The 23,441-nt window shown below is 49.8% G+C and overlaps 1 protein-coding gene across 1 annotated transcript in view; it reads left to right on the forward strand.

The window, feature by feature from the left end:
• Positions 1–412: 412 nt before the first annotated feature.
• The window catches only part of Slc5a11 (solute carrier family 5 member 11), a 45,863-nt gene continuing 22,834 nt past the window's right edge, over positions 413–23,441 (forward strand). Inside the window, exons 1-8 of the mRNA XM_046454635.2 lie at positions 413–608; positions 7,441–7,608; positions 9,861–9,932; positions 13,550–13,654; positions 14,802–14,861; positions 19,492–19,596; positions 20,334–20,439; positions 22,345–22,425. Coding sequence (XP_046310591.1) covers positions 7,465–7,608; positions 9,861–9,932; positions 13,550–13,654; positions 14,802–14,861; positions 19,492–19,596; positions 20,334–20,439; positions 22,345–22,425 — 673 coding nt within the window. The 5' untranslated portion in view covers positions 413–608; positions 7,441–7,464. The remainder of the gene's footprint in view (positions 609–7,440; positions 7,609–9,860; positions 9,933–13,549; positions 13,655–14,801; positions 14,862–19,491; positions 19,597–20,333; positions 20,440–22,344; positions 22,426–23,441) is intronic.

The raw sequence follows: 23,441 nt of genomic DNA on the forward strand, positions 1-23,441 counted from the left end.
GGATGCCGCCTCTCTGCCCTGCCTTGGTGCAGAAAGGGCTGAACAATCCTGTGTAATTCCTGTGGCCGCTGAGGCCACTACTGTCTGGGGATGCAGAAGTCCCTCCTGGGCACTTTCCCTTTGTCCCCTGCAACCCCTCCCCCGCCCCCACCAGCATCCCTCCTCCCCCTCCTCCAGCCGTCCCAAGCCTGCCCTCTCCCAGCCTGGAGGCGGGACAGAGGAAGAGTGGGTGGTGAGGCAGGACTGTGTCCCTGGCTCCAGAGTCTCGCACACCCCTCCCATCCATGGGCCCCTTGCCAGGTGAGGTCCCTGGTGGAGGCAGAGCCCAGGGCAGGCCACCTTCCCACAGGGGCCTGCTCAGAGTTCAAGGGTTCCGGGGAGATCATTCACACCCCCTTTAATCCTCACTGCAGCTGAGGTTGGAGTTTGGAGTTTGACCTCTGGGGAGATTCTCTGAGCAGCAGCCGCCTAGGAACAGGGGGTCACTGCTGTCCTCTGACGCTCTCTGCTGCAAGGGGAGAGGAGACCAGGGGCCTCTCTTCTTACGGCCATCTGCGCCTCCTTCTGCCTCCGAAGCCCCCTACAGCTGAGCCTGCACCTGGAATCAGGTAAGATGCCCTGCTCCCTGCAGCAGATCCCTGCTCGCTCTGAGAGCAGGACCGTCTTGGGCAGGGGACAGCCCGGGCAGAGGGGTTCTAGCTGGGAACCCTGGGGCCCGCAGCCCCCCTCTGCAGAGAAAGCTTGTCCAGCACAGGCCTGCAGCGTGGCCGGGGGACTGGGAGCTCGGCAGGTGGGTTTGGGCAGCGGATGGCACCTGGTGAGGGTCATAGCACAGTCAGTTCCGGGAGTTTTGGGACTTTCGGCCACCTGGAGCCTGATGGTCCTTATCTGTCAAATGAGAATGTGAGCCTCAGCCAGGCCCAGCCTACAGGTGTGGAGGTGAAGGACCCAGAGAGAAAAGGAGGAAGAATCGATCCACATAAACCACACACACACCCACATAGCTACACTCCCAGCCTCCATGGAACTTAGAGGAGGTGGGGATGAGTGGGAGTGAGGGGCTCCCGCAGAGCAGCTGTTAGGTGTGATGAAACCTGAGAAGTCACGTCTGCTACGAAAGCAGGCGACTCAAGGGTCCAACTTCGACTGGGCCCGAGAGAAGGCTGTTTGGGAGATGGGCACAGTAGGCTGGTGTCTCAGGGACGAGGAGGAGTTTGTCAAGCAAAGAGAACAGGGAAGGGCATCCCAGGCAGAGGGAACAGAAGGATGAGGACCCTGAGGCCAGAAATTGCCTTCAAGGAAGGGCGGTGTGCCCCGAGGCTGGGGCAGGGACAGAGCAAACACCTCTGTGGGCGCAGAGACAATTGGAGCCGGCAAATAATTTACCTGGTTTATGTTCAAAGATCTCTGCAGCTTCCACAGGAGGTGTGGGTTAAAAGGAAGCAAAGGTGGACCGAGATGGGAAGAGGTCCTTGCTGTAGGGTAGACAGAAGTGATGGAGCTTGGACGAGGGAAATGGAAGTCAAGGTGAGGGCTACCTGCCATCCCCCAGCGGCTCAGGAGGCTGAGGCAGGAGGATCGCGAGTTCAAAGCCAGCCTCAGCCAAAGCGAGGTGCTAAGCCACTCAGTGAGACCCTGTCTCTAAATAAATACAAAATAGGGCTGGGGATGGGGCTCAGGGGTTGAGTGTCCCTGGGTTTAATCCCCAGTTTAAAAAAAAAAAGCAGAAGAAGAAGAAGAAGAAGTCAAGGTGAGGGAAAACAAATGGATTCCGGCTGTGATTTAGGAGCCTAGGAGAATGGGGGCTGAGAAAGAGATGCTACAATATATTTGCACCCATGGCGTCTCTGGAGCTTAGGGCAGCACCTACCACGGAGAGCTGCCCCCAGACCACTTGAATGAGTGAGTGACTGAGTGACGTTAGGGTGACTCATTGCTGGTGTGAGCAGCAGAAGGGACGACACCGCCAGTTAGTGAGACGGGAGGTGAGTGAGAGGCACCTGCGGGGTCCTCAGAGCATGGTTTCTACCGCGTACGTCAACCCTGAGATGTCTTCGGGCATCCGTGTGACGGCAGGTCTGGGCTCAGGAGCTCTTGGGACTTCTAGTCTCTCCAGGAATCAGGAGACAGGTCACCCCTGAAGGGACAGGAGGGTGAGGAGGATGCTCCCCTGCACTCTCGGGCTCACCTCCTCCCCTCTGTGGACACTAGGGGGGAGGCTGGCGGGTCCCACTGCACCAGGAATTAACCTCTGAAAGAGCAGAGCTGCTGGGGACGAGCCAGCCCAAAGTCCTGCTGTCTGTCTTGGCCTCGCTCTAGAGACCAGTTCCCAATGGGCCCCAGGTTATCACCTGCTCAGGAAGTGAGGGGGCCTCTCTTCTGTACCCAGGGGTCCTTGTGCCCTCTCTGCCTTAGCCTCTCTTCTGTCCTCTCGACCTCTCTGCCTCCCTCTGGATGGCCTGACTCTGCCCGAAGCCCCTAGACTAGGACCTGAGGCCCAGCTTGTGTGGCTGTGGAGTGGACAGGGGGCTTCCGCTGCAGCCTGCCACACAGGAGAGGGGACAAGGACCTGAGAGGCTGCTGGCCCATGCCAGGCCTTGTTATCACACCTGCCAGGTTCACGTGCCCCAGGGTGGTTAGGAGCTCTGAGTTAAACCTGGGTTGGAGGCCAGTTTGGTCATTCACCAGTGGCCTGTTCTTTGACTCCCCTGATCAATGGGGTTTATCAGAGACCTGAGCTCTTCGGAGAGCTGTGTTGTCAATGAGACTCATGCAATGAGTGGCCAGGGTCTGGCTGACCACAAAGGCCACGGATGGGGGCAGATCAAGTATCCCCGTACCTAATTACATAGCATCAGGGACTATGCCCACTGCTTTTAACAAACCCGTGGCCTGTGTCTGGTTATGATTCCCGTTTTACAGATGGAGAAACTGAGTCTCAAGGTCACAGAGCTCAGAGGAAGTGGAGCTGGGAGTTGAGCTGGGGTAGTGAAGTTCTAAAGTTTTTACACTTTATCACATCTGTTTCTTGGGTCGTCTTTTCCCCATAATTAAAATCTGCAGGGAGAGAGCGACTCTGTCGTGGTTGGTTAATGCAGAGAACTTCTGTTTTCTCTCCCTCTCTCTCCCTCCCTGTCCACCTCCTGCCATTCCCTCTGAAGTGATGGATCCTTACTGGCCAACATGCCCGATCCTGACAAACGGTACTGTTCTGTGTCTGTGAGTGTCTCCCGCGCACACAGCCGGCTGTCAGCATTGCTCTCTGTTTCATTCCCCTTTCATTCATTCTGAGATGCTTCAGAGGCGCAGAAGTTATTGGAGGCACAGGTAGCCCCCGCAGTGGGCGCACACCCGGGGGGACCCGAGTCAGGAGATGCAGCCCCCACCTGCCTGTGCCCCGGGGCCTGGGAACCTGTTTCCTGATTTCTCTTCCCCTTGCACCGTGGTGTGGAAAATTTTCACATCCGACCACAGCAGATTACACAGAAGGTCAAAAGGAAGGCTGTGAGCTGCGCCCGCCGGACTGAGCTTCCTTTTGTGCTCGGGCCAGCAGGCGACCTCAAGGGCAGGGCCACCCACTGCAAAGAAAGCCTTTGTCAGAACCCAGGCTGCCCTTAACCCGCCCTCCAGGAATGAACGGGCAGGGTCCCCCCCGCAGGAGGAGCATGGCCCTCCAGAGGCCGCAAAGAATTCTGGGACCAGGTGCCAAAGGTGCTTGGGGTCATTTCACCCCCTGGTCCTGGGGACACACCATGCTGCAAGGGGTTGGGGTGAAAACCCCTGAGGATGGGGGCGGGGCTGCCTTTCTCCCTGTTTTATCCACCATGCCGAGCACACAGCTGGTGCCTAATAAATGCTTTTTCCACTGACCGACCTAACAGACCCTGAAACACAACTGAGGCCTGATAATTGTTTGCCCTACTCGGTCTCCAGGGCTTCGCACAGAGTCTGGCACACAACTGGTGCCCAATGAGTGTTCATTCCAATGAATCTCCAGGGCCTAGCACTGAGCCTGGCAAACAGCTAGTGCTGAATAAATGCTCCTTTGAGTTTCTCAGGCCTGGCAGAGAGCCTAACAAATGTTTGTGGAGAAGGAACAGAGACAGGGGGAAGGAAAGAATGAAGGAGAAACGCGCCCGAGGAGGGGAGGAGAGGCAGCCAGGTCATGATGAGCTGCCACGCAGGACCTGGGTTCAAATCCTACCTCTGGAGTTCGCTGAGACAAAAATCAGCCCGGAAGCCAGCTCACTGGAGATGCAGCAGGCCAGGGTGACACAGAGGGAGCCTGTGGCCCTAAGCTCATGGCCAGTCCTTGCCCTACCCCTGGGGTGCTGGATAAGGAAGGGGCGCAGGAGGGATCTGCCTGGGGCCAGGGACAGAGGCAGCAGAACTGGGCGACCCGGCGCCTCTGGTCCACGGATGCTCCTGTTCCCGCCGTGAAGATGCAGCCGGGCCCCTGCACACCCTGGCAGGGCCCCACCTCCCTGGACCCAGGAAGGCTCGGAAGCGGTGCCAGCCTCCCCCGGGCCCCAAAGCGGTGATGAATAACTTGTTTATGTGCAGCGAGCCGCTCCCACCGCGCTCCGTGCCTGGCAGGCCGAGGGCTGCAAGGGGCGTGGGGGCGGGGCTGGGCACAGGGAGGGCTGGCTCCTTCTGCAACCCTGAGCTGCTTCCTGTCCTCATTCTCCTTAAAGTCCCCTGCTTTGGAAGCAGCAGGTGGAAATGTGGAGAAGGCAGGCTCTGAAGTCAGAAAGATCTGGATTTGAGTCTCACTTCACCGCTCATCCGCTGTGTGACTTTGGATGTATCCCTAAACCTCTCTGAGCCACAACTTCCTCACTTCTAAAGCCGGCATGACCTGAGGAGGGCTTTCTCCTTAGAGATACCCTCAAGGGCATCTCGCCCCCTCTCCTCCTCCAAGCCTCCAGAACCTGCCTTTCAGCTCTAGAACCTACTTTAGGAAACTTCACCCCACAGCCAGAAGGGGTCTCCAGCTCCAGCCCTCCCTCCCCACCTTCCCCAGCCAAGACCTGAGGTCTATGAGTGGTCTTAGACAGGGGGTCTGGAGCAGCTGTGATTATTAGCATCCATTGATCCTAAACCGAGACCCACTGAGACACAGGTGACGGGGGCTGGGTTGGAACTTTGGCTTCTGCTATATAATCCTGCATCAGGAGATAAGAGATCATGGAGGTGCAGTGGCCCCATCCAGAAGTTCAAGGTTACACTGGTCTCAAGACAGGACCTAACAGATACTGAGGGCCCCACAGGGCAGCATCTCCAAGGGAACATTCAATCTCCTCCTGTAAGCCTCTACGAGAGCGGTTCCCCCACGGAGGCCACATAGAAATATCATTTATGAGCATCGGGGCTTTGCCCACTGCATCTGTTGGTGCCTTGATCTTGAACTCCCAGGCCTCCAGAGCTGTGGGCAACCCACTTCTGGGTTTTGCTTGGGTTTTTTTGTTTGTAGCAGGGATTGAACTCAGGGGCACTCCATCTGAGCCCCATCCCCAGCCCTTTTTATATTTTATTTAGAGACAGGGTCTCGCTGAGTTGCTTAGGGCCTCGCTGAGTTGCTGAGGCTGGCTTTGAACTCATGATCCTCCTGCCTCAGCCTCCCGAGCTGCAGGGAGGACAGGTGCGCACCACCACACCTGACCCATTTCTGTTGTTTGTGAACTACACAGGCTAAGGTATTTTGTTAATAGCAGCAGGAACGGACGAAGACAGCCCCTAACCCCTCCCAGCTCACCCTCTAAGGTCCACGACGCTGCCTTCAAAACAACCTTCCTGCACAACTTTCTGCACCCAGCCACGCCTGTGTCTCGACTCTGCCCCCGTCTGATCTCACCTCTCCCCATTTCCTTATATATTTTTGGCAGTGCTGGGGCTGAAACCCAGGGCCTCCTACAGGCCAGGTACATGTTCTGCCACTGAGCTACACCCCAGCCCCCACCACTTCCTTATTACCAACTAGTTTCTATAGGGTGCTGATGATAAAGAAGAGTCTTAATAATTATTTTTAAACTATTCCGTGGGATTGCTGCTGTAGTGAGTGGTAGCAGATTTTGCGGCTAAGACACCATGAGTTTTGCATCTTACAGTTGAAAAGTTCTAAAGGGGTCTCGTGAGCTAACATCAGGGTATGAGCAGGGCTGAATTCCTTCTAGAAGGTCCAGGGGAGAGTCCATCCCTTTGCTTTATCCAGATCCTGTAGGCAGGGTCCCTTCTGCCTTTGGCAAAGCCAGCAAGGTCCACCCAACCCCCACCACCACCTCACACTGTCACCTGTTTGGTTTCTCTTCTGATTCTGCCTCCCCTTGTGAGTGACACAGACCCACCCACATCATCCAGAGAGGTCCCTACTTTAAGGTCCTCTATACCCAGACATCTCCCTATACTTAAGGTCAACTGACTTGCAACCTTAATTCTACCTGCAAACTGAATCTTCCTTTGTCATTTAAGAACATATTCACAGGTTCTGGGGATTAGATGTCAACAGCCTTGGGTCCGTTAACCTGCTTGTCACTGGAATCCCTTAAATTATCCATGGAAATGCAGTCTGCTGGGAAACAGGTTGAAAGCCTGGATTCTGGAGCAAGAGTGTTTGGTTCAAATGGATGGATGAATGGATAGATGAGTGGATGATTGAGTGGACGGATGAGTGGATGGACGAACAGATGGATGAGTGGTTGGATGAGTGGATGGACAAGTGGATGAATGAATGGATAGACAAATGGATGGATGAATGGATAGATGAGTGGATGGTTGAGTGGTTGGATGAGTGGATGGACAAGTGGATGAATGAATGGATGGACAAATGGATGGACGAGTGGATGGATGAATGGATGCACAAATGGATGGATGAATGGATAGATGAGTGGATGGTTGAGTGGATGGTTGAGTGGATGGATGAGTGGATGGACGAACAGATGGATGAATGGATGGACAAGTGGATGGTTTAGTGGATGGATGAGTGGATGGACAAACAGATGGATGAATGGATGGATGAGTGGATAGGTGAGCAGATGGATGAGCGGATGGATAAATGGATGGATGGGTGGATGGACAAGTGGATGGATGAGTGGATGGACAAACAGATGGGTGAATGGATGGATGAATGGGTGGATGAGCAGATGGACGAGCGGATGGATGAATGGATGGACAAATGGATGGATGAATGGATGGATGAATGGATAGATGAGTGGATGGTTGAGTGGATGGATGAGTGGATGGACAAACAGATGGGTGAATGGATGGACGAATGGATGGACGAGTGGATGGACGAATGGATGGACGAGTGGATGGATGGGTGGACGGATGAATGTAGGGACCTTCCTCCAGCGCACATCCCTCCATGTGGATCTTACTCCTCAGATGGCCCCAGGAGGCAGCCTAGAAAGGGAATCTGGGGTCTGACACATCTGCCCTTCGCAGGGTTGAAAAGGCTCATTCAGGACCATGGAGAGCAGCCCCAGCAGCCCCAGCAGCCCGCGGCCTCCGCAGTCGGATCCCCTGGAGGCTTTTCCCCAGAAGAGCCTGGAGCCTGGAGACATCGCGGTGCTGGTGCTTTACTTCATTTTCGTCCTGGCTGTTGGACTCTGGGTAAGCCAGGCCCTGGGGAGGGAGGGAGAAGGGGACACTGGCCTGAAGCCCCGCGTGAACCCTGTGATTTGGGAGATGACGTACTGAGAGGAAGAAACCAGCCCAAGGTCTTCCTCAGGCCTCTAACATTTCAAAAGCACCTTGGCGTTGGCTGTGCCTCGAGCTGGTTAAGCATTTCCCCTCAAGTCATCTCAGGCAATTTGCCCAGGGCCTCTCAGAAGACACTGTGCCCATTTAGCAGACAAAGAAACTGAGTCTCAAAAATTTAAGTTCTTTATTCTGTTAGTAAGTTGGAAGAACTGGAGTTGGAATTCCTATCCACCTTATTTTGAAGCCTATGTTCTTTTTATTTTAATCTAAAAGCTTTTGTTTGTTGGTTTTGTTTGAAGTACTAGGGATAGAACCCAGGGAGGTGAGTTATATCCCCCACCCCGTCTCCTGAAGCAGAGTCTCACTAAATGGCTGAGGCTGACCTTGAACCCAAGATCCTCCTGCCTCAGCCTCCTGAGTTGCTGGGATCACAGGTGTGCGCCACCACACCCAGCAATCTAAAGGAATTTTTTTTTTTTTAAAGGCAAGAGTGGCTCAAAATAAAAATAGCTCAGGACATAAGTATAAAGTCTCCCTGTGACTCTTCCCTGCATAGGAAGCTGCCATTACTGGCTTGTAATCACTGTGTATTATGAATTCTTCCAGTTTCTTTATGCAAATCCAAGCCAGTATTAATATGTTTATTGCCCTCTTTCTTAAACAGGAAGTAGCTTTCTGTACCTACTTGTGTTTTACCTTGTTGTTTTTACTTACCACTGTCTCTTCATATCAGTACCTCAAACCTTCCTAATTATCTTTATTCTATTTTAACTAATTATTATTATTATTATTATTATTATTATTATTATTTGGTACCAGGGAATGAACCCAGGGACACTTGACCACTGAGCCACATCCCTGGCCCTTTTTTATATATCTTATTTAGAGACAGGGTCTTGCTAAGTTGCCGAGGCTGGCTTTGAACTCGCGAACCCCCTGCCTCAGCCTCCAGAGCCTCTAGGATCACAGGCTCGGCTTCCTCATCCTAAACACTGAACAGCATTAGATGACTCTATTGTCATTTACTTAACCGACTTCCTGCTGAGGGACAGTTGGGTTTTCTCTCACCTCTTACTGTCCAGGTTATAATAAACAAACCTTATGCACTCATTATTTTGGAGTGTAGACATGATGTAGGATAAATCTCCTAAAATAGGATTCTCAGACTGAAGGAGATATGCATTTGCAGTTATGCTAAATTTGTGTCCAATTAGCATAAATTACCCATCTGCACATATGTACAACAAAGCCTGTTTTATCATGTCCTCACCAACCAGGTGCTGTCAAACTGACAGAGGAAAATAGTATCTCAATGCATTGTTTTTTGGTTTTTTGGTCTTTTTTCTTTTTAGAAAGAGAGAGAGAATTTTTAATATTTATTTATTATTATTATTTTTTTTCCGGTGGACACAACATCTTTGTTTGTATGTGGTGCTGAGGATCAAACCCGGGCCGCACGCATGCCAGGCGAGCGCACTACCGCTTGAGCCACATCCCCAGCCCTCAATGCATTGTTAATATGCACTTATCTCATAATGAAGGAGTCTGGACAGAGATGATGTGTCTAAGAACCATTTTCCTATCTCTGAAATCCATGTTGAAACCTGATTGCCAATGTGACAGTACAAAGAGGTGGGGACTTGAGGAGATGATTCAGTCATGAGGGCAGAAACTTCATAAAAGGGATCAGAGGCTTTATAAGAATATCAGGGGAACGAGTTCCCCGTCCCACTCACAGGCTCTGTGAGGACACAGAGGAGGCTCCATCTATGAGTCACGGGGTCCTCACCAGACACCGAACCCGTGGGCGCCTTGATCTTGAACCTCCCAACCTCCAGAACTACAAGGCACAAGTTTCTGGTGTCTATAAATTACCTAGTCTCTGGCATTTTGTTATAGCAGCATGAATGGGTAGGACTTGAGCTCACTCAGTCTTTTCCTCTGTCAGACGGTCCTGGTGGCACCCACCTCTCAGGAGTTGGTAAGGATCAAAATGAGCTGATGTCTAGAAGATGCTCAGCATGGAACAGGGAAAGCACTCGGTGAATGCCAACCCTGAAGAGCCAGTGAGGTCCCCAAGTCTGGCCTGCTGGATTCCCTGGGGGCTGACCCGTGGGGGATGCCGGGAATTGCTAACAGTCTCCCCCCCCTCTCTGTTTCAGTCCACGGTGAAGACCAAAAGAGACACGGTGAAAGGCTACTTCCTGGCTGGAGGGGACATGGTGTGGTGGCCAGTAAGTGCTCTCCAGTCCAGCTAAGTCACTTCCCAAAGAACCTTCCAGGACGGGTGCTCCATCTCGGGCTCTTGAGCTCCATGTTGGCTGAAAGTCACAGTCCAAACTAAAAAGGGCTTGGCGCCAACTCAAATTTATTTAAGCAAAAAGAGGATTTATCGGCTCCTCCAAGGGAACCCTCTACCTGTGGACTGGTTTGGGGTGTGGCTGAATGCAGAGGCTCAGGTGCTGCCCCTGGGACCCAATGACCTGGTTCCTCTGACTATTCTCTGTCTGTCTGTCTGTCTTTCTCTCATCTATGTTTCTATCTGTCACATAACAGACATACAGAGAAATAGTCCGCCCAACCACATATGCCTTCTTCTATGGGCACAGGGAACACTCTCCAGGATAAACTGGAGATGCTCAGCTACAAATAAGTCGCGATAAATTTAAAATGACTGAGGCTGGGCGTGGCACGCCTGTCATCCCAGAGGCTCCGGAGGCTGAAGCAGGAGGATGGCAAGTTCAAAGCCAGCCTCAGCAACAGTGAGGCCCTAAGCAACTCAGGGAGACCCTGTCTCTAAATAAAATACAAAATAGGGCTGGGGATGGGGCTCAGTAGTGGAGTGCCCCTGAGTTCAATCCCCAGTACCGAAAAATATATATATGTATTAAAATATTGAAACGAACACAAAGAATATTGTCTATCCATGGTGAAATAAAATTAGAAATCACTAATGGAAGGCAGTTTGGGAGATTCACAAATACGTAGACATTAAGCAATGCATCCTGAAATAATCAATGGATCTGAGAAGAAATTGTAACAATTTTAGGAAATATTTTGAGAGGATTGAAAGCAAACGCACTACCCAAAGTTATGAGATGCAGCTAAAGCATTTCTTAGAGGCAAATTCATATTGCAATGCCCAGTTGTTGTTGTTGTTTTTTTTAAAGAAAAAAGACGCCAAACCAATTACTTAGCCTTTCACATTAAGTAGAAAAAGAAAAGCAAACTAAATCCAACGCAAGCAGAAGGAAGGAAGCAATAAAAGAGTGGAGAAAGATGAAGTCGAGGCTAGAAAATCATCAGAGAAATCAACAATAGCAAAGGTAGAGCCAGGTGCCATGGCGCACACCTGTCATCCCAGCAGCTGGGGGAGGCTGAGGCAGGAGGGTTACAAGTTCAAAGCCAGCCTCAGCGACTTAGTGAGACCCTGTCTTTAAATAAAAAATAAAAAGAGGGCTGGAGCTGTAGCTCAGAGGTAGAGCACTTGTCTAGCACACGTGAGGCACTGGGTTCGATCCTCAGCACCACAAAAAATAAACAAATAAAATAAAGGCATGCTGTCCACCTACAACTACAAAAAATTTTAAATATATATATAATAAATAAAATAAAAAGAGCTGGGTATGTGGCTCAGTGGTTAAGCACCTCTGAGTTCAATCCCCAGTATAAAAAAGAAAAAAAAATTGGTTCTTGCAAAGGTTCATAAAACTGACCACCTCCTAGCGAGGTGGTCAGTTTTATGAACACAAAGAAGAGAAGGTACAAACTATTAAAATCAGGGATTTAAGAGGTGGTGCTACTACCAATACTAAAGAAAAATTTAAAACATAATTATAAGGAGACTCTGTGAACAGTTATGCCAAAAATAAAAAATTAGAAAATCTAGGTGACATGGAAAAAAATCCCTAGAAAGACACCAAGTCCCCAAAGTGACTCAAGGAGAAATGAAAAGCCTGATTGTCCTCGTGCAAGGTGGAGACATTGTATGAGCAACTATAAAACTTCCCGGGAAGAGAAGCCCCAAGCAGAGGACTTCCAAGTGAATTCTTGCCAAAGTTGGGAGAGGAATTAGCACCGATCCTTCACAAAGTCCTCCCAGAGATAGGGGGACACTTTCTAACCCCTCCTGCAAGAACAATGTTAACCAGGAGATCACACCAGATCTCCCAAGAAAAGAGAAGCTACAGATAAGTATTTCTATTGAATATACTCAAAAGCTCTCAGCACTCCAAATCCAGCAGCACATAAAAATGACTGCACACCGTGACCAAGTGAGATTGACCCTAGAAATGAAAATTTGATCTGATTTACCAAAAGTCACTCAAGGTAAGATGCTGTATCATCCAAGAAGTGGCAAAACCCTCCCGATCCCTGCGACAGATGCAGGAAAGGCATTTGGCAGAATCTAAAACCCTTCTATGTTGAAACTTCCAAAAAAAATACCAGAAATAGAAGGAAACTTCCTTAATTTAATAAAGGACATTACAAAGACACAGCACAGCTAACGAGCCCAAGAGTGAAAGATGGAGTATCCCCCTAAGATTAGGAACCAGACAAAGATTTTTCTGTTTGTTGTTGCAGTAGGGATTGATCCTAGGGATTCTTTACCACTGAGCCACATCACCAGCGCTTTTTATTTACTAAGACAGGATATTTTGAGACGGGGTCTTGCTAAGGTGCTTAGGGTCTCACTAATTTGCTGAGACTGGCCTCAAATTGCAATCCTCCTGCCTCAGCCTCCTGAGTCTCTGGGATTACAGGCATGCCCTTATGACACTTTCAACATTTTGCCAGAGGTCCTAGCCAGGGAAATTTGCAATTTGAAAAAGAAGTAGTCACCCTGATTGAAGAGGAAAGCATAAATCTCTCTCAATTTGCATACAGTATGATCTTGCACATAGAAACTAAGTAACCCACAAAATGCTACTAGAGGTTATAAATGAGTCAGTAAGACTGCAGAATATAAGATCAGTGTTGAAAGTCCATTGCATTTTAGCCGGGCACAGTGGTGCATGCCTGAAATCTTAGCAGCTGGGGAGGCTGAGACAGGAGGATCGCAAGTTCAAAGCCAGCCTCAGAAATTGAGTAAGGCCCTAAGCAACACAGTGAGGTCCTGTCTCAAAATAAAATATAAAAAGGGCTGGGGATGTGGCTCAGGGGTTAAGCGTCCCTGAGTCAAACCCTGGCACAAAAAAAAAAAAAAAAAAGAAGAAGTCCATTGTGATTTTATATACTAGTAATGAATAATCTGAAAATGAAATTAAGAGAATAATTCCATTAACAATGGTAACAATGGCATCAAAAATAAAATACATTTGATAACAGGTGGGTAATACACACTGCAAACATCATTAGACAAGTTAAAGAACTAATGGATTGAAAAGACACCCTGTCAGAGCCAAGGGCTGTCCCGTCCAATCAGCAGAGAGCAGTGTCTGGAATCAGGGAGTACAGTCTTGGCCACTTTGTCCCAGAAGGAGGGTTGGTGATGTGAGCAGCAGGGGGTGAGGAGTCATCAGGCTCCGGATTCTCATCAGGAAGCATTTAAATCAGTGCCTGTCATTCTCCCCTCCCCGCCAAGGACGCTGCGCACCGTTGTTCAAGCTGTGCACTGTGTACCTCTAGGGGGCGCAATTCAACCTGTAGGCGTTGGAGGTGAGGTGTGCCTGTTTAACCATTTCTGATAGGTGGATGCAAAAGAGCTGGGAGGGGGGGGTCTTTTTCTAATTTGAACAAAGATGCCGGAGAAGGGTGGGGTCTCTTTCTCCTCTTTATTTGCCTTGGTTCCTTTGGAACCTGGACAGAACTGGTTCTTGGCTGCACCATCTGATCCATGTGTCCCCCGCAGGTGGGCGCGTCCTTGTTCGCCAGCAATGTCGGAAGTGGACATTTCCTTGGACTGGCGGGGTCAGGGGCTGCTGTGGGTATCTCGGTCACTGCTTATGAGCTGAATGTAAGTATTTCACCCTGGACACGGCACCTGGCCTCTACCTGGTGGGGGCACCTGGGGAGAAGTCGTGAATGCCCTGCACTTTATTTTATTGACTTCATTGTTTGGTACCAGGGATTGAACCCAGGGGTGCTTAACCACTGAGCCACATCCCCAGGCCTTTTAAAAAATTGTTTATTTGGAGGCAGGTTTTTTTTTGCTAAGTTGCTTAGGGCCTCGCTAAGTTGCTGAGGCTGGCTTTGAACTTGCGATCCTCCTGCCTCAGCCTCCAGAGCCGCTGGGATAACAGGTGTGTGCCACCGATGCACTTTAAAAAGCAGAATAGTACTTTTTGAAAACAGGAACAGGAGGCTCAAGGGTCCTCCATCAGCAAACCTCCCTTGGGTCTGTGAGCCTCAGATGTCCCTGCGTTTGCTTGGTGACTCCAACGATAGAGATTTGGAGAAGACGATTCAGAATCCCTCCCTCTCAGATGCAGGAAAAGGATGATGTCAGGGGACATCAGTTGTCCATCACAAAAATCATATGGCTCAGTGGCATTTGTCTTTTTGTTTTTTTTTTAACCACAGCAATACCCATGAGAAGACACATTTCTACACAGCAGAATTCACACTGGATTATTTTTCCTGGGAAGGGACCTTGTGTTTATTAATGATGACCTTCATCTTCATCATGACTAACATTTTTAAAATGCTTACTCTATGCCAGGCTCCGACCTCAGTATGCTGCATATACTATCGCATTATGAAATTCAATTACAGACTACTTGGGTTCACATCCTGATTTCAATGTTTATAAGCTCTGTGACCCTGGGCAAGTTACGTAACCTCTCTGAGCCTCATAGAGCCACTGAGCTACATCTCCAACCTGGACTGTCTAAGAAACAGTTTCTGAAGTCGCTTCCTCATCTTTACCTGCCACGTAGAGACATTAAGAGAATTACGTTTCCACTCTTCCCTTCCCTCCTTAATTCTCTTCTCCCCATTTTTAAAAATGGAAAGCCGAAGGCCAGGGAAGGTGAACCATGCAGCAAATAAGACACAAAATGAGGTGGAGTTCAGGTCAGGTTCCCTCAGGGTGCAGAGAGACATCTGGATCGGCACCTTGTTGGGAGCTGGGAGTCAACTTCTGCCTGTGTTTTTTTGGGCAGGGCTTATTTTCTGTGTTGATGTTGTCTTGGATCTTCCTCCCCATCTACATCGCTGGGCAGGTGAGTCTGAGGAGCTTCGGGTGGGATGGGATGGGAAGACACTCTGGGGGAAATGCTGGGCTGCCCTTCCCTGTCCTCGGGCCTATGGACATCCATAAGAGGTCCCAGCTCTGGGGAGGGATGAGGCACAGGTGAGGGCACTGGGACCCCTGAGCAGCTCTGACCTCATAATCCACATCTTAAGGTGCACATGGGGTGCTCAGGGGCTGGAAAGAATTGGGCTCAGAATTGTTTTAATGCCAAAACACAAATAATAATAATAATAATAAAATCTCTTCAGGTGTGGTGACTCACGCCTATAATCTCAGTGACTAGGGAGGCTGAGGCAGGAGGATCTCAAGTTCAAAGCCAGCCTCAGCAAAAGTGAGGCCCTAAGCAACTCAGTGAAACCCTGTCTCTAAATAAAATACAAAACAGGGCTGGGGATGGGGCTCAGTGGTCGAGTGCCCCTGAGTTCAATCCCTGGTACCAAAAAAAAAGAAGAAGAAGAAGAAGAAAAAGAAGAACACCTGAAGCTTAATGTCCCCTCGGAGCCTTAGAAGGACCACGGGCCTCCCTCTCAGCCTCAAGTAATCACTTCCTGACTTTTCTTTGCAGTTTTTATTGCACCTACCTGAACAATATCATTTGATCAAGCTTTTATCTATAATCACATATAAATTGAATCAGGGGTAGCATATTTTATTTTTTTAAGTAATGCATCGTCCTGATGCATAATAGTTGAATTCATTTTGACAAAATCATATGTGCATGGAACATGATCTACTCTGTTTCTGTCCCTGGTCCCCCTCCTTTTCCCTCCCTCCTCCCTCCCCCTCTTCTCCATCTCTTACTTTTCTGGCACTTTACCACTGAGCCACATCCCCAGGCCTTTTGTATTTCTTACTTTTTATATTTAGAGACAGGATCTTGCTAAGTTGCTTAGGGCCTCGATAAGTTGTGGAGGCTGGCCTTGAACTTGCAATCCTCCTGCCTCAGCCTCCTGAGCCGCTGGGAGGACAGGCGTGCGCCACCACGCTGGGCCATTTACCTATTTTTGATTGGTGTTTTATGAACACACATGGAGGTAGAATTCACTGTGGCGTGTTCATATGTGCCCATGTCAGGATTTTGTTCAGTTCACTCAGGCTTTCCTCCCCTTTCCTGTCCCTCCTCCCTCCCTCTCCACCTTCTACTCCACTGATGTCCCTGGAGGGTACTGATTCTTTCCGCGTGTTAATTTTCATTACTGTGTATTTCGTTGGGATTCTGAAGTATGACTCCACCCTGATGTATTTAACCATTCTGCAGGTCATGGACATCCGGGACTTCCCAGTGTCCAGTTATGATGGCCACTGCTGTGGGATTTGAACCCCTGTGTCTCGATTTGACACATGCACTGCTGGGGAGACTCTCCCTGTTCTCCCTACGAGTGGAACGGCTGTGGCCACTGGATGTTTATCTTGGGGTTTACAAGATGCTACCAAATTTTCTCCCAGAGAGATTCCCCTTACTCCAAAGCTCCACATCCTTGCTGATATTTGGGTCTTCTGACTTCAAAGTCCCTGAGCGAGTGCACTTGGTAACTCACTGGGCTTTTAATCGACAATTCTCTCGATGTACCCTCTGGCCATTTGACTTTCCTCTTTGGAAATTGCTATAACTTGTTGCCATCCTTCAGATCTGGACTGTTCCCCAAGGATCCAGAGGATAAAGGCTTGGTGCCCAGCCAGGTGCTCTTGGGAGGTGGGGGGGAACTTCAAGAGGCAGAGCGTGGTGGGTCTTGGGTCGTGGGTCTTGGGGAAATACTCTCTGGGGGCACTGTGGGACCCCACAGAGGGTAGTCACATTGATCCTGTCTTTCACATCTTGTTTTTTTTTTTTTTTTAATCTTGTCATATCACAAAGGCATAAAGATATTCTCCCACGTATACAAGAGGAAGAGTCTCTTGCTCTTCTCTTTGGCCACGTGGTGAGCAGTTTGGTTCCATCACGCTCTCCCACCGTGATGTGCTGCCTCAGGTCCAGAGAAATGGAGCCAACCAATCCTGGGCCAAACCAAGAACCCAAACTTAAGTGTGAGCCACAACAAGCCTCTTCTTTTTATAAAAGGACTATCTTGGATATCTGTTATAATGACAGGAAGTCTGGGACTTTTGCCCATTTTTCTATTAGGTTATGTGTCTTGTTTTATTGATTTGTTCTCATTCTTCATAAATTCTAGAAATAAGTCCTTAGGATGGTTGTGTGTTAACAAATATCTTTTTTTTTCCTACTCGATTCGCTTTCATACAGTACCTTTCAATAAGTAGGTCTCAATTTTACTGTAGCCACATTGATCCTGTCTTTCATATCTTGTTTTTTTTTAATCTTGTCATATCACAAAGGCATAAAGATATTCTCCCACGTATACTTTTTTCTAGAACTTTCCACCTCCACCCAGAATTCTTTTTTGCCTACCATATTTGGAGAATAGGATCCTGCAAATATTGCCCACTAAGGCAATTACAGACTAATTTGATTTATGAACGTGCAAAATAAGCTGTGCTCTCGGGGGCCACCCATCTCTCCACTCATTTCCATTATTTTGTACATTTTTCCAAATCCTATTCATCCTTCAGATTTTTAGATCAAGCATCAATTCTTCCAGGAAACCCTTTCTGAGCTCCCCTTCCGCTTAAATCTCCTCCTCTGTTGGTTTTCTCAGGTTGCTGTTTTGCATTTGCTTGTGTGATTATTAATCTGACTTTTCCATGAGACCAGGGTTCTCAGCCTCGGTACCAGTGATGTTTGGGGCTGGGTCATTCTTTGTCGTGTGTGTGTGTGTGTGTGTGTGTGTGTGTGTGGTGGGTCGTGGGGGAGTTCTGTGCATTCCAGGATGTTGAACAGCATCTCTGGTCTCTATCTTGGGCTGCCAGTAGCTTGACCCCAAATTGTGACAGCCAGAATGTTTCCAGTCAGTGCCAAAAACTCCCTGGGGGGTGAAAACTCTTGCCTGGTTGAGAATCATTGCACTGGACTGCTGTGTCTCTCCCAGGAGGGTGGGGCCATCTGTTTTCTCCTACTGTCTAGAATACTGTCAGGCAGGTGGCAGACGCCTTGTCCCCTCTCTGTCTCCTGTCTACCCCTCTCCTCTCTCCCTCTTTTCTCTCTCCTCTCTCTCCCCCCCTCCCCCCCTTCTCCCCCACCCCCACCTGGCTTGCCGGCCAATTGTCCTTCCTGTCCTCCACCCTCAGCCTGGGCCCAGCCTCCCCGCTCCAGCTGCCTCCCACCTCTCCCCAGAATCTGCTCCCTAGACCTGGCAAAAGTCTACGGTAGAGCCATTTCCTCAAAATTTGGAACACGGTGATTCTTGGGGCGGTTCTAGGTATTGGTCCTGGGCTCCTACTCTGAGTCACATAGTGAAGTCATTTCCTTCCCATTATCTTTCAGGTTTTAAAAATTATTTTTAAAATAAGTTTTATTTTTATTGACACATCATGATCACACGTGTCTCTGGAGTGCAGGGTATGTGTGATGTCTTGGTACATGAACACGTTGTAAAATGATTCATTACAGGAACTCGGGGGCAAAGTCTCACGTCTTATCATTCAACAGCTCTCCCTCTGTCTCCCTCTCCTTGTCAAGAAAGAATGAGTAGGTGGGCGAGACTCAGGAGGCTGAGGCAGGAGAATTTCAAGTTCAAGGCCAGCCTCAGCAAACAACTTAGTGAGACTGTCTCAAACTAAAAAATTAAAAGGACTGGGAGTGTAGCTCAGTGGTAAACCACTCTTGGGTTAAACACCCAGTACAAAAAAAAAAAAATTCTTTGATGTACAACAATAATTTGCCAGAAGAGAATAGAAACTAAATGATCCCTATCATTCCTATATTTATTTTTGAGGGTTCCCTGAAATTTAGGACTGGGGATTTTTGTTGTTTGTTTTTATTTTTGGTACTGGGAATCGAATTCAGGGGGCTTAATAACCACTGAGCCACGTCCCCAGCCCCCTTTTTAAAAAATATTTCACTTACAATGAGTTGCTCGGGGCCTCACTGAGTTGCTGAGGCTGGCTTTGATCTCACGACCCTCCTGCTTCTGCCTCCGGAGCCTTTGGGATTACAGGTGTGCACCATCTCACCTGGCTCTTAGGTCTGCTTTTCTATTACAGAAATGATTTAAAGTAAGTTTATGTAAATAAGAAAATGTGTCAATTAGAAAAAAAATGTTAAATAAAAAATAATCCTGGCCGGGCGCAGGGGCACATGCCTGCAATCCCAGCTACCTGGGACCCTGAGGAGGATCACGGGGGTCAGCCTGGGCAAATTAGAAAGACCCTTTCTCAAGTTAAAAAATAAAAAGCTGGTGGTAGAGGGTCCCCAGGCTCGGTCCCCAACACTGCCCAAACAGAACAGGCTCCGGCCACCGTAGGAGGGGCACTCCATGTGGGGATGTGACAGTGGGGTACACATCCCTGCACAGAACCTCCACTCCTCCACTCTCTGGGCCCCTTTACCCTTCTTCCTTCTTCAGTGTCCCGTTAAGAATCCCAAGAAGACCCTCTGTGAGTCTGGCTTTGGGGCAGGGCGGGCATGGACAGGGCTGGTGGCTGGGGGACCTGGTGTCCAGAGCCAGCTGGAGGTCAAAGCTGGGCTCCCACCGGCTCCCCAGGTCACCACGATGCCGGAGTACCTGCGGAAGCGCTTTGGGGGCAGCAGGATCTCCATCACCCTGGCCGTGATCTACCTGTTCATGTACATCTTCACCAAGATATCGGTAAGGGGGTGGGGGGGACGCGGCCTGGCCTGGCCCCGCAGCATGTCGGGAAGATGGGTCACAGCCCATCTCGGGGCTGTCCCCTCCCCATCTGCCTTCCCCCTCTCAGTTTCAGGGGAGTGAGAGGAGGCTGGGGGACAGGACAGGCCGAGGGAGGGAGGACGCCTTCTCCACCCGATACCCAGCCGCAGTCTCTCTGGGTTTCTTTGAGAGTCAGGGAATGGAACTGCCAGAGCCCCCCGGCCCTTGGCTGGGACCCCGCTCTTCCTCCTGGTCAGGCCGTGATTAGCTCTTCATCAGAGGCACTGAGGGCAAGCTGGACGTGCCCACCCCGACCTCTGGATGGGCAGATCGCCTGGACAGCGGCCACACAGACGTGCAACCTCGGGGGGCACGTGGGCTCTGCAGGCCTGGCTCGGCCGAGCCGCCGGGGTGGGGAGGACGTGCCCCAGGTAGGGGACCAGGGGAGGCAGAAGGAGTTCCCCTGGAACCAAAGAGCTCCAGGCTCAAAGGACAGACTCGGGATCCCTTCTAGAATGTTCCTTTGCAAACCCTCGAGAACGTCCAGCTGCTGCGAAGCCTTGCAGGGAAGTCACATCTCAGAAGGGGCTCACCGGTGAGAGAAAGGGGGTTGGCATTTCAGAAGGTTTCTGCTGACCCTGGAGAAACTGTGCTGCAATGTCCATCCCTTCATCCCCGCGTCCCTTCGCTCATCTGTCACACTCTTGTCCCCGCAGGTGGACATGTATGCAGGCGCCATCTTCATCCAGCAGTCTCTGCACCTGGACCTCTACCTCTCGGTGGTGGGGCTCCTGGCCATCACGGCTCTGTACACCGTTGCAGGTACGACCGAGCAAGGGGTGGTGCCCGGAGAGGTGGGAGGGGCTTCTGGTGTCCCAGGGTGTGGGGACCCTGAAACCTCACTCCACACCCCCGTAAGATGGATCTTGGCCCTGACCTAAGGAAAGGGGGTTGCCAACTAAGAAAAAAAAAATTTTTAAATGCAACATACACACTGTTTTTTGTTCCACGAGCCCCAGAACTATTTGTTGAGGACCTACTAAGTGCTGAGTGTGGGTATTTACATGCAGAATACGAGGCTGGGTATTTAACTCTTGCAATTCTGGAGCCTTGAGATTGGCCGCTTTATCTTCCCTGCCCCCAGATGTGTGTCCTAGGAAAGTTGTCGAGCACATAGTAGGGCCTTGACTGCTTTTGAATGTTTACCTTCTCATCTGCTCCGGCTTCACCTTCTCTGCTTCCTGTTGGTACAGTAGAATCCACTCCACAAATGTGCATCTGTACACACACACATACACACAACTGGTGTGTAAAAGAAAAATTTTCACACCTACTATGTGCTGGACATTATCCTAAGAATTAGGGCATAGAAATAAGCAAGAGAGACAAAAATCTCTACCCCAGAGGAACTTACATCCTAAGCATAAAATAGCAAATGTTTGCCGGGCACAGTGGGTCATGTCTGTAATCCCTGCATCTCGGGAGGCTGAAGCAGGAGGATCACAAGTTCAAAGCCAGCCTCAGAAACCTAATGCAGCCCTAAGCAACTCAGTGACACTCTGTCTCTAAATAAAATATCGAAAGGGCTGAGGATGGGGCTCAGTGGTTAAGTGCCCCTGAGTTCCATCCGGGGTACCAAAAAAAAAAAAAAAATCGCAAATGCTCAATTCACAGTAACCTCCTAGAAATGAGGGTGGGTTTAAGTGACACGAAACTTTAGTTTCTCAATAACTTCAGGTGGATTCATCAGAGGGCAGCAGAAAAGGGAGGCCAGAAGCCAGCCTCCTCCACTTGTCAGTGGACTGGGCTTTTGCTGATCTGGAGGCGGAGTCAGGGAGAAAGCCACGCCCACACGCAGGGTTGGTTTGGGGATCACACACTGACCCTGTCCTCTAGTAGACAGGTGCAAACCAGGCGGTGTCCTTTCCCTAGGACAGAGTGAGGAACAGGTGCTGATGGCTTGCCATCGTGACGTCATTGCACAGATTAGCCTTTGCAGTGCGCAGTGGAATCCTCTCAGGCAGACCACCTTGACCCTGTTCAGAAAGCCTAGGGGTCTCTGAATGCCTGGTCCTCACCTCCCTTTCCCGACGTTAGAAATAAAGCTGTTCAGAGCTTGGGGACCGCGGTGCAGGCATCAGTTCCTGGGTGGTGTGAGGTCACTTCCTGCTGTGCCAACACACACCCACCCTGCAGGGACTTCCCCAAACTGGCTTATCATTTCCTGCACCTTCATGGCTCACCTGGGTGGTCGCTCTGCTGGCCTTGCCTTCACTGATGGGGAGTTAGACGGCACCCTGAAGGCTGGTGGGACCAAGATGGCCCTCACATGGGGGGTGGGCAGCAGGGGCAGCAGGCTGGGCGGCCCCTCCAGATGGCCACCACCCTCCACTAGGTGAGACTGGGCTGCTTAAAGCCGCTGCTCTCAGGGCAGAGTAAGAACCAAAGCCACAGGGCTCCTGTAGGGCCAGGCTTGGAGCCGCACAGTGTCACTTCTACCAAGATCAGAGCAAGTCACAGGGCCATCTTCTCCTCCGCATAAAAGGAGCAGCAACTTCCCACTGCAGAATGTGCACGCACACCGGGAAGAGTTAGGGTACCGTCTTTGCAATCAGCCAGACTTGGGAAGTCTCCGGTCAGTTCTTGACCTTCCGGGTTCCCTCAGTGACCTGGGGGAACTCCTCCCCATCAGGGGACCTGGTCCTCACCTAGTGATCGTCCCCCCAGGTGGCCTGGCGGCGGTGATCTACACGGACGCTCTGCAGACTGTGATCATGCTCCTGGGCGCACTCATCCTGATGGGCTACAGTAAGTGGGTCCTGCTGTCACTCGGGGGGGGGGGGGGGGGAAACGACAGCACACTATGATGTCATGGGGGCTTTGCCTGAGACAGGGTTATTTTGGATAAAAGAGGATTGTGTTATCATGGAAATTTCTGGATTTAAAAAAAAATATTCTTAGTTGTAGATGGACACAAGACCTTTATTTTATTTATTTTTATGTGATGCTGAGGATCGAAGCTAGGGTCTCACATGTGCCAGGCAAACGCTCCACCTCTGAGCCACAACCTCAGCCCTTTTCTGTTTAGTTTTGTTTTTTAAGTAAAAATTAATATCCCTTCCTATGTGGATATGGATAAAACTATGAAAGGGTAACTCTTTCTTACAGAGGAATTCTGATAGATCAACATAGATGAGATGGAGGAAATAGAAAATCACCCTTGGCTCACCAGAGTAATCACTGTTGCTGGTATTATCCAGGCTCCGTGGTCCAGTTAGCAGGTGAAAGCCCATGAAGACATAGATATTCACAGAATATTAAAGTACAGCACCGGAGCTGGGCACAGCGGCACACGCCTGTGATCCCAGTGACTCGGGAGGCTGAGGCAGGAGGATCACAAGTTCAAAGCCAGCCTCAGCAACTTGGTGAGAAAGAAGGAAAAAGAAAGAAAGAAAAATATTGCACCTGGCATAGTTATTAGTTACAAAAGGAAAAATAGTATACAGTGAAGGAAACTGGCGCACACCAGCGTAACTAAGTGATCGAGGTTAAGACCCGCAGGGATAAGACATATTGGTACTACGTACCTCCTGATCCTGAGCACAGCACATCAACTCTGTGCCATTCTTTTGTTGGTGGTATTGTTCCTGGGGATTGAATCTAGGAGCACTCTACAATTGAGCCACATCCCCAGCCCTTTTCATTTTTTAATTTTTTTTTTTAATTTTGAGACAGCGTGTCACTAAATTGTAGAGGCTGGCCTCAAACTTGTGATTCTTCTGCCTCAGCCTCCCAAGTAGCTGCGATTATAAGCATGTGCCACT

The sequence above is a fragment of the Marmota monax genome, unplaced genomic scaffold (assembly GCF_021218885.2).
Source record: "Marmota monax isolate L192 unplaced genomic scaffold, Marmota_monax_Labrador192_F-V1.1 WCK01_AAM20220418_F8-fsc00086, whole genome shotgun sequence".
NCBI lineage: Eukaryota > Metazoa > Chordata > Mammalia > Rodentia > Sciuridae > Marmota > Marmota monax.